Source organism: Pongo pygmaeus, chromosome 4 (assembly GCF_028885625.2).
Source record: "Pongo pygmaeus isolate AG05252 chromosome 4, NHGRI_mPonPyg2-v2.0_pri, whole genome shotgun sequence".
In the NCBI taxonomy this organism is placed as follows: Eukaryota; Metazoa; Chordata; class Mammalia; order Primates; family Hominidae; genus Pongo; species Pongo pygmaeus.
This window is the reverse complement of record NC_072377.2, coordinates 61,369,868-61,390,151: the sequence shown is the minus strand read 5'-3', so window position 1 is coordinate 61,390,151 and position 20,284 is coordinate 61,369,868. Positions and strand designations below refer to the sequence as shown.

General features: G+C 41.7%; 1 protein-coding gene and 1 long non-coding RNA gene across 3 annotated transcripts in view; one reads left to right on the top strand and one right to left on the bottom strand.

Annotated features, from left to right (window-relative positions):
• The window catches only part of ANKRD55 (ankyrin repeat domain 55), a 136,640-nt gene extending 125,761 nt beyond the window's left edge, over positions 1 to 10,879 (top strand). Inside the window, exons 10-11 of the mRNA XM_054487992.2 lie at positions 8,307 to 8,399; positions 10,578 to 10,879. Of these exons, the coding sequence (XP_054343967.1) occupies positions 8,307 to 8,399; positions 10,578 to 10,699 (215 nt within the window). The 3' untranslated portion in view covers positions 10,700 to 10,879. The remainder of the gene's footprint in view (positions 1 to 8,306; positions 8,400 to 10,577) is intronic.
• Positions 1 to 20,284, bottom strand: part of LOC129036609 (uncharacterized) — a 129,766-nt gene that overhangs the window by 438 nt on the left and 109,044 nt on the right. For both annotated transcript variants that reach the window (XR_010126384.1, XR_008502606.2), the window contains one exon: positions 270 to 335. This is a non-coding gene — a long non-coding RNA (uncharacterized LOC129036609). The remainder of the gene's footprint in view (positions 1 to 269; positions 336 to 20,284) is intronic.

The following is a 20,284-nucleotide window of genomic DNA, read 5'->3' as shown; positions in this document are numbered from 1 at the left end:
TTCTCATCTTCCCAGCAAATGTGTGGTATGTACCAGATTGGAGCAAGAATATTACTATTTCCACTAGCAAGGATTCTTAACTAGTGTGTGGCAAATGCCTGTGAGGAGTTTGTTTGTGTGATTGTTTTTAAATCAGGCATTCAATCTCCACCCCAGACCTACTGAACCAAAATCTTGGTGAGGGAACAGGGAAAATGGCCATGCCTTGTGTGGACACGTGTAGAAAGGTAACACATTTGCACATTTATGAGTTAGATCTCAACACATACCAAAGGGTTGCGAAGCAATTCTCCCTCTTGCGTCTTCCCCAGCTATCCAGTGCCCCTCATCCAAAGCTAAATGTCAAAAAAAAAAAAATGCATTTTTTGTTTATCCTTCCAGAGATATTTTACCACATATATATCTCCATTTTTAGATATGAAATATGTACATATCCCACCTTTTAAATAAATGTATCACACTAAACAATGTATGTATGTATTTATTTATTTATTTGAGGCAAGATCACACTCTGTCACCCAGGCTAGAGTGCAGTGGCACAATCATGGCTCACTGCAGCCTCTTTCTCCTGGGTTCAAGCGATCCCCCTGCCTCAGCGTCCTGAGTAGCTGGGACTATAGTTGCGCACTCCTACATCTGGCTTTTTTTTTTTTTTTTTTTTTTTTGTAGAGATGGAGTTTCACTATGTTTCCCAGGCTGGTGGTGAACTCATGGCCTCAAGCAATCCTCCCTTCTCGGTCTCTCAAAGTGCTGAGATTATAGGCATGAGCCACCACACCAAGCCTAAGAATTTATATAGATAGATAGATAGATGATAGATAGATAGATATAGATAAAGATTTTTCTTTTTTGATACGGAGTCTCGCTCTGTCGCCCAAGCTGGAGTGCAGTGGTACAATCTCAGCTCACTGCAACCTCCACAGTGGCACGATCTCAGCCCACTACAACCTCCGCTTCCTGGGTTCAAGCGATTCTCCTGCCTTAGCCTCCCAAGTAGCTGGGACTACAGGCACATGCCACCACGCCCAGCTAATTTTTTGTATTTTTAGTAGAGATGGGGTTTCACCATGTTAGTCAGGATGGTCTCGATCTCCTGACCTCGTGATCCACCCATCTCAGCCTCCCAAAGTGCTGGGATTACAGGCGTGAGCCACCGCACCTGGTATGGAATTTATGTTTTTATACAAATGTATATGTAGCTATTCCCCACCTTATAAATAAATGTATTGCACTAAAGAATTTATTTTTATTTTTTAAATGATCCATAGGCTGGGTACAGTGACTCACACTTGTAATCTCAGAAGTTTGAAGGGTTGAGGCAGGGGGTCAATGTAGCAAGATCCCCATCTCTACAGAAAAAAAAATAAAAGATCCACAGGTGATTCTTTGAACCATTATTCAAAAGCAGAGGCTGCAAAACAGCTTCCGAAACCTGTTCGGTGCCACAGTACCTTAGCTTGTTTTTAAGTGAATTGTCAATATTTTTAAATTATGAAATTTTATATAAAAATCTAGAATTCTAGCTTCTCTCGAAAAACTAGAAAATCTGGCAACACTAAACCCAAATTCCCACATGGCAATAATTGGTTGGATCTAAGTAACCACTGTCCACTTAGACACCACTGTCCCCAGTTTAGTCCAGTCCACACCACTCCACCGTCTCTCCACGGAGTGTCAGACAGGCTTTATAAACATCTTTCAGTTGTTGTTTTTCTTACAGTAGGATTAAGAGAGAAAATAATTTATTTCTTGAAGCCATTTTTCTCTAAGAGTAGAAAAGTGAAAGACCAAGACAGCAATGGGGGATTTTGTTGGGGGTGGTGTGTGTGTGTGTGTGTGTGTGTGTGTGTGTTTTGAGACAGAGTCTCACTTGTCACCCAGGCTGGAGTGTAGTGGCATGATCTCAGCTCACTGCAACATCCGCCTCCTGGGTTCAAGCAATTCTCCCGCCTCAGCCTCCCAGGTAGCTGGGATTACAGGCATGTGCCACCATGCCTGGCTAATTTTTGTATTTTTAGTGGAGACGGGGTTTCACTATGTTGGTCAGGCTGGTTTCGAACTCCTGACCTCGTGATCCGTCCGCCTCAGCCTCCCAAAATGCTGGGATTACAGGCGTGAGCCACCGTGCCCAGCCACAATGTGTTTTTTAAAAAGTAGAAAAGGGACACATATTTTTTTAGAATGAGCAAAATTCCTTTGCGTTTAATATGCAGTTGATTTTGACTCTCTTCACCCTTTGACATGTGCCCAGTGCCTGAAGCCTTTGAAGTAGAATGTGGCTCCCTCACTCATATTTTTATACATATTTAGGCACAGGATAAATATGGATAAGCACATTAAGGCTGTTTCCTGATGTCTGAGAAAAACTCCATTCAAGATTTTGCTTCCTCCACAAAGCACTGAAGCACTTGGCTGATGGCATGGGTAGTGTTTGCATTTTTTTCTGCAGAAGGATCAGGAAGGGAACACAGTGGTCTGCCACCTTTTGACACTTCAGGGCCTCAACCCATCCTGTTTTCCAAAGTTAGGCCTGTCCCAGCCAAACAAATACCTTCTGTTATGAAAATTATGTGAAAATCTGAAAGTCTTGTTCTTTTTCCGTTCCAAAGACAGCCTTGGCCTGTCTCTTTTATATCAGTTAGGATGGGGTTCAGCTTCCTGTAAAAGAAACCCAAAGTCACAGGGGCTTGAACAACAAAGAAGTTTATTGCTATCACGGCCAGGTGCAGTGGCTCACGCTTGTAATCCCAGCACTTTGAGAGGCCGAAGCAGGTGGATTGCTTGAGCTCAGGAGTTCAAAACCAGCCTGGGCAACGTGGTTAAGCTTTGTCTCTACAAAAAACACAAAAAAAAATTAGCCAGGAGTAGTGGTGCTTGCCTGTGGTCCCAGCTACTTTGGGGGCTGAGACGGGAGGATCACTTGAGCCTGGGAGGCAGAGGTTGCAGTGAGCCAAGATCACACCACTGCACCCCAGACTGGATGACAAAGTGAGGCCCTGTCTCAAAAAAAAAAAAAAGTTTAATGTTATCACATGAAAGAAGTCTGAAGTAGGCAGTTCCCAGACATTTGGTGGCTCCACAATCACAAGCAACATAGGCTCTTTCCATCTATGTGCCCCATCACCTAATGTATGGCTTCTGTCCTCGAGGGGCTGATGGAGCAGGAGGAGGGAAGTAGAGAGGGGGAAAAATGCATGTCCCCATGTGAATCAGCTCCCATTAAGAACTCATCTGGCTTAAGTGCCACACTTCCGCTTGCATCTCATTGGCCTCTAAACTTTGGTCATATATTCACAGCTATCAACAAGGAGTCTTTTAGCTGGCCACGTTGCTATCCCTCCAAAATTGGATTTCTGTTTCTAAGTGAGGGAGTAGATATTGGATAGAGAATTAGTACATTCTGACACATGTGCCACCCAGAAATTTCCATCTTATTTGAAATAAAAGGAAATTCAATAAACATGGTTTGGGGATTTGCTAACTTACACAATGAAATAACTAGAAAAATCCTGGGACAGCAGAATAGCAGAAAGGGAAAGGTGAATTTCTCCAATGGAATCTGCCTATATCAAATATTTTTTTTCAACCAATTTTTCTGAGTGCTGATTATAACTAGGAGCCATTCTAGGCAACTGAGTCATGATAAATTTCCCAAGTGTCTTCAGCCTATAAATCAGCTTTAAGGGGTATAGTTTTACTAAAATGCTTCTGCAACTGACTTTAAATTGACTTTCTTCTCATGTTTAGATACAGTCATAGGTTTTAAAAATGGAAAGGAGCTTAGTCATTTGATCATGCATTAAATGATTGCTGAGTGTTTATCATAGTGATTTATCAAAAGAGAGTGAGGGATTTTTTTTTTTTTTTTTAGAGAGAAATAGGATCTGTCACCCAGGCTGGAGTACAGTGGCTTGATCATAGTTCACTTCAGCCTCAAACTCCTGGGCTTAAGCAATCCTCCCATCTCAACCTCCCACGTAACTGGAACTACAGACACATCTCCTCCTCTGGCTAATTTTTTTGTCATCATTTTTTTGTAGAATCAAGGGTCTCACTTTGTTACGCAGACTATTCTAGAACCGCTGGCCTCAAGCAATCCTTCCATCTTGGCCTCCCAAAATGCTGGGATTATAGATATGAGCCACTGAGGCTGGGTGTGATGGCTCAAGCCTGTAATCCCAGCACTTTGGGAGGCCAAGGTGGGCTGATCACCTGAGGTCAGGAGTTCGAGACCAGCCTGGCCAACATAGTGAAACCCCGTCTCTACTAAAAATACAAAAATACAAAAATTATCCGGGTGTGGTGGTGGGTGCCTGTAGTCCCAGCTACTCTGGAGGCTGAGGTGGGAGAATCACTTGAACTCAGGAGGCAGAGGTTGCAGTGAGCCGAAATCGTACCACTGCACTCCAGCCTGGGCGACAGAGCAAGACTCTGTCTCAAAAAAAAAAAAAAAAAAAAAAAGCTTTCCTAGCCTTACGGATTTTATATTTGTGATCATTTTTAACAATAATTGTTTTGAGATCACTGAGGCTTCTGCACTACACTGAAGGGGTGTTGTCATTGTTGTTAGTCTAGGAGAGTTGAAACTTTATGTGAAAGTTTAATGTGGTAAAGCAGTTGGATAAGTCATCCCACTGTAGCACTGACTTGAACTTGGATTGTCCCTTTATCTTTGGATTTCCTCCTTTCCTGCCCTGGGTTTCGTAGAAATAATATGAGTTAGCAGTGCTGCTGTTAAAATTCCAGGCAGCCACTATCCAATGCTTACATCAGCAGCCCTGAACATTTAGCTGTAATGATTATTGCTTAACATTTATTGAGACCTGTCAGGGGTTGGATGCAGCAAGATGGGGGATGAAGCACTTATCCTTGAGACCTGGAATTTGGAGCACATCAGCTTAATTCATTGCAGGCAGCTTTCAGAGAAAATGGAACAGAAAGCTCTGTGGTGTTGTCTGCTAGCCTGGTTATTTATAAGCCATCAGAAGAAGAGTAAAAAAGTGTGCACTTCCTTTCTCCCGCAAAAGAGAGCTTCCTTCTCTAGAATTTTCTAGACTGTCTCAACAACAATGCACTCTTCTGGCTGGTTAGGTCTGATCCTGTGATCCCTCTGTCTAAACCCATCAAAGGTTTTGCATCTTTTCAGGACAAAGGCCAGGGTTCTAAACTGGGCAAACAAAGCCCTCACGGCATGGTCGGGCCTCACGGCATGGTCATGCTCAGCTTCTGCACCGCCCATCTCAAATCCCTACCCCTACCTCTTCAGAAGTTCCTTCCTTCAGAAGTTCCCCACCTCTACCTCAGTTTCTTGACAATTTCATACCTTTTCATTCTATGACATCTTGGCCCTTGTTATTATTTTGGGTTCTCTCCTCTGTGTGCTTGACCGATTCCTACAATCTTTTAAGAACCAGCTCAAAACTCACCTTCTATAATACGTGAAGGTCACCCTGATCTCTGTCGGAAATATGGCTCTTTCTTAGGACTCCTAATAAGAACAGCTCCACCTGGCCGGGCACGGTTGCTCATGCCTGTAATCCCAACACTTTGGGAGGCTGAGACGGGTGGATCACCTGAGGTCAGGCGTTCAAGATCAGCCTGGCCAACATGGTGAAACCCCGTCTCTACTAAAAATACAAAAATTAGCCTGGTGTGGTGGCGCACGCCTGTAGTCCAAGATACTCAGGAGGCTGAGGCAGGAGAATTGCTGGAACCTGGGAGGCAGAGGTTGCCATGAGCCACGATGGCACTACTGCACTCCATCCTGAGCAACAGAGCGAGACACTGTCTCCAAAAAAAAAAAAAAAAAGAATAGCTCCACCTTGCTGACCTACACACCTACACACTTCGCTTTCCACAACATTGCAGGAGAGATTTTATCCTCTTTATAACCGAAGAAATTGAGACAGAGAGGTTAGCTCATCTGCCTAAGGTCACAGAGCTAGCTAGGAAGTGGCAGAGGAGATATTGGAACAAGGTCTATGGGATCCAAGAAAACCTCAACTTCTCTGGACTATTCCTTCCTCTGCAATGCCCTCACAAACTCTATCACAGCACTACTCATGGAGCTTCAAAACCATATGTTTACCTGTCTCTCCTCCCACATCAATTGCAATCCCCTCCTGAATGCCTTGCCTTCTCCTCTTTGTACTCTAGGGTCTGGAATATAATGAGTGCTCAATGGATGATTGCTGAATTATCTATTTATTATTATTATTATTATTATTATTAATCCTGCAGTCACCTCGGGTTCCGTCATGTAACTGTGAAAACATTTGCTTTCCTTTTTTTCTAGGACAGTGGTCCTTGACCCCGTCCCCAAAGCTGAACACTCCCTGGAGTTGCCTGCAGCACCAGACAGCTTTGGGCTATGCATGGCTCCACCCTGTCCCTGAAAACTGAGCAAAATGCCAACATAGAATAAAGTTTAACTCCCCTTCATCTCCGAGTCACTGCTGTAGCCCTTCTTTGCCCACTGCTCCCATCTGCTTAGAGGAGGCAGAATAATAGAAGTTACAGGGTCAGCCCTATAGGGTTGAAGTCTAGGCTGTGTCCCTTCCTAGCGTGTGACTTGAGCACTTTTAGAACTCCTCCAAGTCACAAGGTCCTCATTTGTAAAATGAGGATGATAATAGAATGTATCTCACAAGAAAAAGTGATTGTCAGAGTTAAATAAGATTATGCCTACAGCATTTATCCCTATTCCTGACAAAAGTAAGTGTTCCATAAACATAACTCATAATTGTTATCTCATTGTTGGTTTTACAAATTTCTGCTCAAGTGTTCATGGATAAATAAGTTGTTCGCTAATATAAATTTTAATGTTAATTCTACTCAGGAATTTTTCTCTGTAAATAATGGCTCCTGAAGTTATTTGATGTTCATTGTTCAAAAGGATAAAATATAATGGCAAAATATCTACCAGGGAGACTGGAGATTTAATCTCCATCAACTAACATTGCTGAGGTGGCCGCTTCTGCACAGACCATCCACCATGAGATTCACTTAAACAGATGCAAGGTGTTCTTGGCTAATCCTCTTGTTTTTTCTTTTTTTCTTATGCTATTTTGCTCTAACAGAAGACCGTTAAAGTCTAGGAGCATTGCTATAGCAATTCTGGTTCTTTCTTACTAGACTGATAGGCAAAAGATCAAATAATCTTTTTTTGTTAAGGTCTATTGAGTACTTTACCCTATAAGCTAAATGCTTTACTCTTGTTCTCCAATTTAATCCTCATGACAAGTGGAAAAGATATACAATTATTTTCACCATTCTGTATATGAAAAAATTGAGGTGTTGAGAGGTAATATCATTTGCCCAAGGTCATATAACTAAAAAGTGGGGAAGCAGGGAATCAAGCCTAATTCTGTTTGACCCCAGAGCCCAACCAAGCTGCTATTCATGACACCATCCAGTCCATTTTAAAATGGATTTAAATCACATTTTTGTGTTCCCTTCTATTTTCAGGTATCAAACATCTGTATCTTAAAGTCAGTAGTACATTGATGAATGTTTAACAGCTGGCTTTCCAGGAGAAAAATCTGTGCTTGCTGATTTTTCACGGTGTAAATACACCCACCATGGCTGATTTCAAAACACTGGTGTGATGTCAAACAGTTCACAAAATTTCTGAAAATGTAACCATCAGCTCTCAAGAGCTGGCTCACATGGTCCACGCACACACCACTGCTTTCTGTCCAAGTTAGAGAATAGGTTTCCCGAGTGCATCCACCCCATTCCGTCTTCCAGGTCAATGATTCTCCATCCTGGCTGCACTTGAATCAGCTAGGAGCTGATAAACATCTGACACCATGCGCCACCTCCAGTGATTCTAATTTAATAATCTGGGATGTGGCCAGGAAAGCAGTATGTTTTCTAACTTCTTAGATAATTCCTATGTGCAGCCAGGATTGAGAAACTCTGCTTTAGAAGAAAATACTCTACTCATCACCCACTCATTTCATCAAAGATTTGATGAATATATGAGAGATGCCATATCTATATTATTTTCATTTTTTTTCAACTTTAACTTTTATGGGGTGAGTAACCCAGTGTGTTTCTTTATAAAATTTTATTTAAACTAGTACACTCAAGAAATGATTTCTAGTACCTTTTTCTATCATTTAAACAGTGACTGGTATATAACAGAAATGCAATAAAGTGTAGCTATCATTGTTTTCATTGTTATTGTTACCACCTTAAATTTAGTGATCTGTAACAACTTTGATGATTCTCTTATCCATTGCATTCTGTAATTTGCACTTGGTTGAGTCTCAAGTAATTGATGCAAATATGTTTATCTTCAGGACAAAATTTGCAGCATCTTTCCCCAAACAGACACAAAATCAGGGATCTTCCTTTCACTCGGAACAACCTAGCTCCCCTACCAGATCAAAAATGTAAGTATTATGAATCTTCTGCAGCTTCCTTTGCAAATGTTAACACATCTAGACACAACTAAATGTGATTTCAGTTTACTTTCATTTTTCTTTTTTTTTGAGACGAAGTCTTGCTCTGTCGCCCAGGCTAGAGTGCAATGGCATGATCTCAGCTCATTGCAACCTCCACCTCCCAGGTTCAAGCGATTCCCCTGCCTCAGCCGCCCAAGTAGCTGGGATTACAGGCGCCTGCCACCATGCCTGGCTAATTTTTGTATTTTTTTTAGTAGAGATGGGGTTTCGCCATGTTGGCCAGGCTGGTTTCCAACTCCTGACCTCAAGTGATCCACCCGCCTCGGCCTCCCAAAGTGCTAGGATTACAGACGTGAGCCACCACGCCCAGCCCTACTTTCATTTTTCAAGGGAACATCAGGTGCCAACACTTATAAATTACAGGAAAACAGAGACCATCTTTAAAGCTTTTTTTAAATGCTTATTTAAAAAAAAAATACTAATACTCCCTCCTTTTAGGAATTTTTGTGTTTGAACTATTGAAACAATAACCAGTTTATTTTTACATGTATTATTTAATGTCTTTAGGAAGGTGCTTTAAAAATTCTCTCTTAAGACTGGCCTCCTGATATCGGTTTCCTTACTATACTGGACAGATAGAAATGTACATCGCCTCTGTACTCACAGTCCATGCATTCCTAAGCAGAAAAAAAAATGCAGTTCATCAGGATTACTTTTGGTATTATTGATTTATTTTATATGAAAAAAACTCTCCTAATATAAAATATTAATATACTCCATTGGGCCAGTGATCTTCAAACTTTAGTGTGCCTAAGTATTACCTGGGGTGTTTGTTGTGAAGTAGATTCCTGGGTCCCCCACCCAGAGATTCTGAGTTTGAATATTCTCATATCTATACTCTGAAGCACAATAACAATAAAGCAAGTTTTATTATTATTCCCGTTGTAGAGCCAGGAGCAAAACTACAGGACACTGAGTCTACTGCCTCATGAAATAAGCAATACTTACTGGATTCTATTTTCTTTTTTTCTTCCAATTGCACCCCACTGCATTTATCACAGACAGACACACACAGCCCCTCCACATCCTCCTAAGTGCAGGTTAGATGATTTAGGAGCTGTCCTATTTCAGATAAGTTTCACAACCTTTCTGTACTTTAGTTTCCTCACTGTCCATAACAATAGTGCCATTCTAATAAGATTTATCGGAGTACTAAATGAGATAACATATGTGAAACACTTGGCACACTGCACAGAGTATATATCCAGTATGTCTTTCTCCCCTAGGCTAGGGTTTGAAGGAGACAAACCAAGAGCTCTAGAACTCTTTAAGTAAAAACAATGAACAATAGGGTCTTAGTACAACTCTGTCTTTTGGCAGATAAGGAAACTAAGAGGTAGAGGGATATGTCCAAGGTCACACAGAGAGTTAGTAGCAGAAACCAAGACCTCTTCCTTGACAGATCAGTTCCTCTGCCCCTTACAGATGTGTGGAAAGTGAACGTTTTGGATGGTGTCGATTCTATCATTGAATGAAATTCAAGCCCGAACCTGTCTTTAAGCAGAACTGTAGCCACAAAAACATCTAGTTAAGGACAGAGCCACTCAGTCTTGAATGCTTTTGGAGCTTGGAGAAGCCAAAGAGAGGTTTTCTTTGGCAGGGCCCAAGAGCTTTGCTTTTCACAGTTAAGTTTCAGGAGAGAAGGAAAGATAAAGATCTTTGATCAACTTAGCTCTACAAAAAAGAAATGAAAGGGCCCACAGTGCTTTTCCTAAAAGAAGCCTGAGAGCCTTTTGAGGTTTGCATAAAAGCACAGTACAAATGTCTTGGGCCTTCTTTAGAGCCTTGTGAGCAGTTTTTGAACATCAACAGCTACTCCACTCCAAGGAAGAGCTCTGCCAGGCATGCACAGCCCAATCATGTTTGATCAAACTTAGTACAGTCTTCTATGTGGGCAAATTTGAAATCCCAGACTTCATGCAGCAAGCCTGAACAGATACATATACAAGATATACATATACAGCTTCTCTCTGCAGTCTAGCTCTCACCAAGACACACTTCTTAGAAATGCCTCCACTCCTAAAACACAACACAATTAATTCTCCTGCCACCTTCCTGTGAGAGAAGCAAATCTTGAAAGTGTCTTGTTCTATTCTTTCTTCCCAGTTCTATCTGGAGAACCTCTGCGGACAAACCGAGTGCTTCCTGCTATTCCAAGTCAACGAAGACACAGTACAGCAGCAGAAGAGAGTGAACATTCTGCCAACCCCACCAGTGATGAAAATTAACTGTGGGCCACTTGCTGCAGAAATGTAGATGAATATGTATTTTCAACTCTCAAAGGACAAGATTACTCTAGTTTGTAAGAACGAAGACCAATTTAGTAAGCTGCATTCTATAAGCCATCAGTTTTATAACTCAAAATTCTTTATTCCAAATAAAGATACTTCCTAAATAAGCACTTAGAATATTTGGGTGTGCATATTAAGTCTGTGAATTTCTGTGACTTCGACATGCCAAAATTAAAAGACAAAATACGTTATCAGTAGGAAAACTGAGCTATGTTTGGTTTGCTTTGTGGCATGTGCACTGTTTTTTTATTATTGTTCTTTGGTTGGTTTTTTGCTGAATGATTTTGTTTTGGAAAAAAAAAAATGTATGCTTTGCTGAATAAAAGCAAAAAACAAACAAAAAAAACACATCCCAGACATGTTCTTCACATTTATTGTCATTCTAACTTGAACTAATGAAACCTATTTAAATTCCTATGATCAGTCACAGTTTACAGCTTCTAAATGTACAATCTTCTGCAAAATATTTTTTAACATTGTCAGTTCCTGGCTACAGCCCAAGTCACTTGACAATGTTTATCTCTCTTCTTTGTTAATTATTTCCATATGTCATCATTTTCAGATATGATTGATCGTGCCAACAGGGAGAAGGTCATGTGATTTGGAAAGATCTACATCCTGGCCCAACAGAGTTGAACAGGCAGTTCTCACACATTTCTCAAATACTCTACGTATTTAACTATTTTTCTGTTTCAAAATAATGGTCTCTTGCCTACTCAAGACTTTCACAAACTTAAGACTTAGCAAAGTTTTGAATGACTACTACTAACTGCAGATCTTACTAAGATAATTATGTGTTGTTTGGATTGATTTGTGCTAGAGGTCTGCATAAAGTTCAAGGCTTAGCCACATAAGATGATGGCCACTCTATGTTATTTGGGAGCCTAGATGTTATTTTGTGAATATCTCAAGTACCTGTATAACATTCACCACTTTATATTAGTAGTATTTGTTTAGAAAGGTTAGACTATACCATTAACTAGATACAAGCTCCTCTGGGGCCAAATCACAATCCTTTGGCTTTGCACTTCTAGAAATTTATACAATGCCTGGCACAAAGTAGGCACGCGATCATTTCATTTTTTTTCAGGAAGGAAGGAAGTAGAGAGGCAAAGAGGGAGTTGGCAAGGAAGGGGGATGTAGAAAGCAATCATAAAAGATGTCATTAGTCCACAATCTCTTTTTTTTCTTTTTTAAGATGGAGTCTCCCTCTGTCGCCCAGGCTGGAGTGCAGTGGCACAATCTCAGCTCACTGCAATCTCTGCCTGCTGGGTTCAAGGGATTCTCCTGTCTCAGCCTCCCAAGTAGCTGGGATTACAGGCACATGCCACCATGCCCGGCTAATTTTTTTGTATTTTTAATAGAGACAGGTTTTGCCATGTTGGCCAGGCTGGTCTCGAACTCTTGACCTCAGGTGATCCACCCACCTCAGCCTCCCAAAGTGCTGGGATTACAGGCATGAGCCACCACACCCAGCCTAGTCCATAATCTCTTTTTGACAATGATAGTTGCATGAATCAGAGATTGTAAAGGAGAAAGTGTATGGATCAGCCTTCCATGCTGGGCAGTAGCTAGAGGGAAAGAAAGTCCTGTTACAAACAGAAGGGCTTCAGGACATAGCTTCTGAAGAATTTTCCTTTTATGTTGTTTTGTTTTGTTTGTGGGCTGTTCTCATCTTTGAAGAGTCATTCTTTAAGCATCAACCTGTTAAGTTGTTTGGCATCAGACTGTTAAGTTGTTCAGCTGTGTCACAGGCTACTTCTGAATCCATGTCCATCCACAAGTAGATTACCTAGCCCTACACTGCCTGCATCAGTCAGGGTAGGCTAGCTTCTACTTTAACAACAAACAACCTCCAAATCTCACTGGCTGACACGGTTTGTTTCTTATTCACAATACATGTCTCCTACCAGCCGGCAGAGTCGGCTGATGTAGATTCCATTTCAATATGTTCTTCTTCGGTGACCAAACCAAACCAAAGGAAATGAGAGGTCAATCTCATGATTTACTCTCACATTTCATTTGCCAAGTCAAATTGTGTGGACATGCCTAACTTCAAAAGAAGTAAAGAAATGTATTCTGGCCGTGCACGTTGGCTCACGCCTGTAATCTCAGCACTTGGGGAGGCCGAGGTGGGCGGATCATGAGGTCAAGAGATCGAGACCATCCTGGCTAACACGGTGAAACCCCGTCTCTACGAAATATACAAAAAATTAGCCGGGCGTAGTGGCGGGCACCTGTATTCCCAGCTACTCCAAAGGCTGAGGCAGGAGAATGGCGTGAACCCAGGAGGCGGAGCTTGCAGTGAGCCAAGATGGCGCCACTGCACTCCAGCCCGGACGACAGAGTCTCAAAAAAAAAAAAAATTAGCTCGGCGTGGTGGCGCTCGGGAGGCTGAGGCAGGAGAATCACTTGAACCCGGGAGATTGTGCCACTGCACTCCAACCTGGTGACACAGCGAGACTCCGTCTCAAAAAGAAAGAAAAGTGAGGTCTCTCTAGTCCCATAATTCACATATATAATCCCCAAACCATCATTTTCCTGTTCCAGAAAATTCATTCACATTTCATAGTGTGGTATACCCTGGGCAAAGCCTTCTTCCTGAATTTGTTTATTGGGTTTGTACATCTATACAGGCAATTTGTGGAAAGTGCCCACCAACTCAGCACTTTGTGCTAAACCAGTTAGAGTTGTTGGAAGTTAGGGTTGCTAATTTTTTTTCATTTTTCTTAGTTCCCTTTAGTAATCACCTGGTTTAACATAGGTGTTATTTCTTCCAGTAAACACTGAATTCCGATGTTCTCATCTTGCTGGAAGTAAACCAATATAAATAGATTGCTGTGGCTCCAGCTTATTAACCTTTTCAGCTCTACCACAGCACAACTTGGCACTCAGTCTCATGTTAGAAAACCCCACCATGATGAGAAATATGCGCATGCTTCTCAACTTATGATGGAGTTATGTCCCAATAAACCCATTGTGAGTTGAAAATAGCGTTGTCGAATTTTTTTTTTTTTTAGTTTTTTGAGACAGGTCTCACTCTGTCACCCAGGCTGGAGTGCAGTGGTGTGATCATGGCTCATTACAGCCTCAACTTCCCAGGCTCAGGTGATTCCCCAAACTCAGCCTCCCAAGTAGCTGGGACTACAAGGTGTACACCACCACATCTAGCTACTTTTTTATATTTTTAGTAGAAATGAGGTTTTGCCATGTTGCCCAGGCTGGTCTCAAACTCCTGGGCTCAAGCAATCCTCCCTCCTCGGCCTCCCAAAGTGCTGGGATTACAGGCATAAGCCACCACGCCCAGCCCAAAAATACATTTAACACGCTTAACCTACCAAACATCATAGCTTATCCTAGCCTACCTTTAATGTGCTCAGAACACTCGTAGTAGCCTACAGCAGAACAAAATTATCTAACACAAAGCCTACGTTATAACAGTGTTGACTATCTCATGTAATTTATTAAATACTATACTGAAAGTGAAAAACAGAATGATTGTATGGGTGCTTGAAGTAAAGTCAAAAAATCATAAGTTGAATGATCATAAGTCAAGGACCATCTGTAATGCCTTCCAGAAAGACAATCATAAGTATTAATTTTACTTTTGCCTCTACATTTTTTTTTTTTTTTTTTTGAAATTTACAAATGCATGTCTCTAAGCATGTGCATCCTGGCATTTTAAAGGTAATCTTTTGAAAACAACCTTTTGGAATCCACCCTAGGTTTAAATGGGGTAACTAAGAAGCAACATATTTTACCTTAGCATAAAATATAATGCCCAAGTCAAAAACTAAATTAATAAAGAAATATGATAGCACCTCTGACATGTAGTAGTGAGACTCTCTGATGGTCTTTGAGGGAAAAATGATATTTTGAAATCAGAGAATTCTGTTAGAATCACATATTTCCTAGATATTGACAAAGAAATGTAAATACTAGTGGACGAAGACTGTCAACAAACTGTATGTTCCATTAGAAACTATAGTCTTTCAGAGCAAATGCCTTTGTATTCTGACCCCTGTTCCAGTCTAACCCTGGTTTTTTTGGACAGCTGAATGAGTTTTTGAAAGCTGAACAGTTTCCATTCAGTATGTCACACCAGCACAATTGTCACTAGAGAGACAAAGGTAGTTTTCACATTGATGTGTGAAAAACAGGAAATAACATGTTGATTATTAAACCCCTAGTAAAATGTTTATTAATGGTGAATGGTAAACCACCTTGCCACTACTAGTGGTCTACAAACTGGGGAAAATGAGAGCAAAAGAAAGATTCCCAGTTCCCTTCAAAGGATGAGGTACAATCTAACTGGCTGACATGAAAGATAGGGAACTGAAATTTTTGTAGACTGGAAGACTGGAAGGTGGGAGGAGGACGGAGGAGACTGCAAATGACCCCACATAAGCAGTGAATCCAAGAACTGAACCCAGTTACAAACAGATGACCACGAGCAATGTCTCCGGTGTGCTGAAAGTGAACCTGGGCCAAAGACATAACAGTGAATGAAGGTGAAGGAAGGAAATTATCTCCATTGCTTCTATTCATGTGACGTAAAAGTACTTCCAAAAGGCTTTTAAGAGAAGCCAATGACACTTACTGACTACTTAGACACTGATAATAAAAAACGACAGGTTATGAGGAAGAAAAGCCACATCTTAGAGCCCAGAGAATTGTCCTCTGCAATGGGCAAGCTAAGGCCTGGCCTCAGCCTCAGAAGGATGAGCTCCGTTTCCCTTGACTAACACTTCAGACATTGCTCACAGATCTCCTAGGACAGGGGTCCCCGACCCACAGGCCACAGACTAGTACCAGTCCATGGCCTGTTAGGAAGCGGGCCACACAGCAGGAGGTGAGCAGGAGGTGAGCAGTAGGTGAGTGAACGAAGTTTCATCTGTATTTACAGCTGCTCCCCATCACTCGCATTACTGCCTGAGCTCCACCTCCTGTCAGATCAGTGGCAGCATTAGATTCTCACTGGAGCACGAACCCTATTGTGAGCTGTGCATGAGAAGGATCTAGGTTGTGCACTCCTTATGAGAATCTAATGCCCGATGATCTGCCACTGTTTCCCATCACCCTGAGATGGGACTGTCTAGTCGTAGGAAAACAAGCTCAGGGCTCCCACTGATTCTACATTATGAAGAGTATGTGATAACAATAGAAATAAAGTACACAATAAATGTAATGTGCTTGAATCATCCTGAAACCATCGCCCCCCACCCTGCACCCCGTCCGTGGAAAAATTGTCTTCCACGAAACCAGTCCCTGGTGCGAGGAAGGCTGGGGACTGCTGTAATATATGTAAGCATGATTCAGCTACACCCAGAAATGGGATTTCCCCTCAGAGCTCATCATGAGCTTGGACGATCACTGCTTCTCCCTGCTACCTTGTGAGCCTATTAACAGCTCACCACTCAGTTTAGCCAGTTTTTCTATTCAAGGTAGGTAGCCTGGTCTTAATGCAGGCAGAAATGACTATGGCTTCATGCCTGCTCTTGTTATCACTCCCTGCACACTATAAACACTCAGGAAATATATGTGTGCCCCCTTCAACCCCCTTTGTAACTAAGAAATAAACACCAGCCCCTAGAAATGGGTCCAAGTCAGGAAGGAAGTAGACATGACAGTGTCTTCCCTTCCACCAGCTCTTCCAGAATTAAGGGGATGGACAAGGGTTCTACAACCAGGCAAAGTACAGATCTTTTGTGCAGAAAATAGACATATATGGGTCTGAATTACTTGGCTATTTATATAACCAATCACTGTTTGTTGGTAAGGAGTAAGGTTAGTTTAAATCACACGTCCTAAGAACTTAGACATCACTCAGATAGGCAGGAAGGCCTCTAAGGGGTTCAGTCCTAATGTCAAGAGGAAATTATCTCCTTTTCTGGCACCTAGTCTCAGGCCTCGGCTTATCTTGTTCTGGACCAGTAATAGCTGATTATAATGCATTCATTCATTCATTTATTCATTCATTCTTCCAACAAATATTTATTGACTGCTTGCCCTGAAGCTTAGAGCCAAACAGTCTTTTTGTAGTTTGTACAATTTCAGAGTATGAGAAAATCTGGACTTTTTGTTGTTGTTGTTTGGTTGTTTGTTTTGTTCGTTTGTTTTTGGAGACAAGGTCTCTCTCTGTTGCCCCAGGCTAGAGTGCACTGGAGTGATATCTCACTGCTGCCTCAAACTTCTGGGCTCAAGCAATTCTCCTCCTTGAGCCTCCCAAGTAGATGGGACTACAGGCATGTGCCACCACACCCAGGTAATTTATTTTTATTTTTATTTTTAGTAGAGATGAGGTTTCACTATGTTGTCCAAGCTTGTCTTGAATTCCTGAACTCAAGCAATCCTCCCACCTTGGCCTCCCAAAGAGCTGGAATTACATGCATGAGCCACTGCACCCAACCTGGACTGGTTCTTACAAATCAGTAAACTTCCTGGTTAGGCAAAAAGAAACCTTAATATATCTGGCAAAGCTGCCCCAGTCTCATAAGTGTTGGTATCACTGTCTATTTCTTTGTCATAATGATATTACATGTTAATTTGGCCTCACTTCTTCATCAGTAGGTCTATTCAGGAAAGATCTGACTTGTGAGACTGTAGGAAGTGGGGAAGAGAATGACGGATGCTGATTCTTCTCAACGAAGCACAGAACAGCAAGTAGTTCCTCAATTGTGTTTCATCTTCAACATTTAATTTGTTCTTTTTCATTTTTTTCTTTCTTTCTTTCTTTTTTTTCTGAGACAAGGTCTCACTCCATTGTCCTGGTTGGAGTGCAGTGGCACAGTCACGGCTCACTGCAGCCTCTGCTTCCCAGGCTCAGGTGATCCTCCCACCTCAGTCTCCCGAGTAACTGGGACTACAGGCGTGCACCACAACACCCAGCTAGATTTTGTATTTTTTCTAGAGACAGGGTTTTGTTGTGTTGTCCAGGCTGATCTCGAACTGAGCTCAAGTGATCCACCTGCCTTGGCCTCCCAAAGTGCTGGGATTACAGGTGTGAGCCACCATGCCTAGCCATTTTCAACATTTAAAAATTAACCTTACAAACTATTTTAAAATCAGAAATCAGAATGAACACAATATAATGCTTTGTTCTGATTTTTTGTTACTTCAGAATTTAACTAACATAAACATATGAAGTAATTGCTTTTTTTCAATTAAACTTGATCTGGAGAATGTGTCTTCTCAACAATTTTCTTTCTCTCTTTTTAAATTTTATTTATTTATTTATTTATTTATTTTTTGAGACAGAGTCTCTCACTCTGTTGCCCAGGCTGGAGTGTGATGGTGTGATCTTGGCTCACTGCAACCTCTGCCTCCCGAGTTCAAATGATTCTCCTGCCTCAGCCCCCCAGGTAACTGGGATTACAGGTACGTGCCACCACGCCCGGCTAATTTTGTATTTTTAGTAGAGATAGGGTTTCACCATGTTGGCCAGGCTGGTCTCGAACTCCTGACTTCAGGTAATCTGCCCACCTCAGCCTCCCAAAGTGCTGGGATTACAGGTGTGAGCCACTGCACCCGGCCTCAACAATTTTCAAGAGAAAAATTAATAATCTGGTGAATCAGAATGACCATTGAGATCCTGAAGTCATACATTTTCATGAAATATGCTAGCTCTTCCAATATTGCTAGTGTCCTTTCTTTTCTTTTTTTTACAGAAAGATTTCATCTAGAACTAATGTACTTTCTTTTGTTTTTCTTTGTTTTCTTTTTAATTTTTTTAGAGACAAGTTGTCACTCTGTCACCCAGGCTGGAGTGCAGTGGCAAAATAGCTCATCGCAGCCTTGACATCCTAGGCTCAAGTGATCCTCCCACCTCAGCCCCTGGGACTACAGGCACACGCCACCAAGCCCTACTAATTCTTTTTTTTTTTTTTTTTTTTTAATAGAGACGGAGTCTTTCTATACTGTCTTATCTAATGCAAAGAAAAATATTTGTTAATGATAACTTTAATCCTTTAATTAAAAATACCATAAAAAGTAGTGGTGGAGAATATCAGAAGAAACTAGTTGAGTAGGCTTTAATGAATCTATTCCCTTGTCCTCATTTCTCTTCTGCTGCTAACTCTCCTTTCTTTAAGTAATCACTGATGTTTTTTTTAAGCAAGCCAGTTGTGAACACCTATTATGTGTACTGTTCCAGGGAGCTACAGTTATGAATAACAAAATGCCTACTCTCATAAAGCTCTCTATCTATGAGGATGTGCCAGCCAAAATTCTCCAGATTGCACAGATAAAACAATAACAGAAACTTATCTCAGGTTCTATTTTCTGACTTTGTCCCATCAGTGTGCCAGAGACTCCATGCACCTGATTACTGGGGCTGCTGCTAATAGCCCTGATTTTCCTGGGTTTTATTCCCTGTGAGAATTGATACAATGTAAGGGAAAAAATAGAAAATCAGAGGGGAACACTCCACTTCATTTAGAGAGATTCTTTAAATGTACAATAAAAACAAGGTTTCATTAACAGGAAATTGTCAGGAGGTATTTGATAGAGGAGAGAGAACTGGAGTCCACAGGCTGGGGCATAAGCCAAGAAGACTTTCACAGCCAGAGGTTGTATGATGGAGGAGAGAGAAACAAAATCAGGAATGGAACCAGACACTTAAACTTGCAGCAAAGAAGAGAACAGGAAAGCAAAGAAGCAGATGGAGGACCTTGAACATCAGAAAACAAGGTTTTTAGGCCAGGTGCGGTGTGGTTCACACTTGTAATTCCTGCACTTTGAGAGGCTGGGGCAGACAGATCAATTGAGCCCAGGACTTTGAGACCTACCTGGGCAACATGGTGAATCCCTGTCTCTACAAAAATACAAAAAACCCTCTGGGTATGGTGGTGCACACCTGTGGTCCCAGCTACTTAAGAGGCTGAGGTGGGAGGATCACTTGAGACCAGGAGGTAGGGGCTGCAGTGGGCCGTGATGGCACCACTGCACTCCAGCCTAAGCAACAGAGTGAGACCCTGTGTCAAAAAAAAAAAAAAAAAAAGGAAGTTTTCGCTGAAGTCATAAATAAGGGAAAGGAGGAACAATAACAGCTGAGGTTCTGTGCTGCCAGGCTTGGTCTAAAGGCTTCACATTCATTGCAAATAGCTAGTGTTTCTCAAGTGTTTACTATGTGCAGCCACTGCTCTAAGTTTAGGACTTACAGGAGTCATCTTGTTTAACCCTTAAAGCAACACTTCGGGTAAGTAACATTATTGTGCCCAGTTTACAAAGGAGTAGGCCATATGATGAGGAAGTGTCTGGGTCAGGATTCCAGACCAAGCAGCCCAGCTCTAGACCCTGGCCTCCTCATCCCTGTATATACTGCTTCCCCCAGAGAGGTGGGCTGCCACCAAGACAGCACTCACCAAAACCATGGGCTCCTCTTCTTCCTGAGCAACACATGGCAGAACTACATCTCCCAGCCCCTTGCAGTGAGGTGAGGCATGGGCTGATTCTTTTTTTGTTTGTTTTTCGTTTTTGTTTTGTTTTGTTTTTTTGAGACAGAGTCTCAGTCTGTTGCCCAGG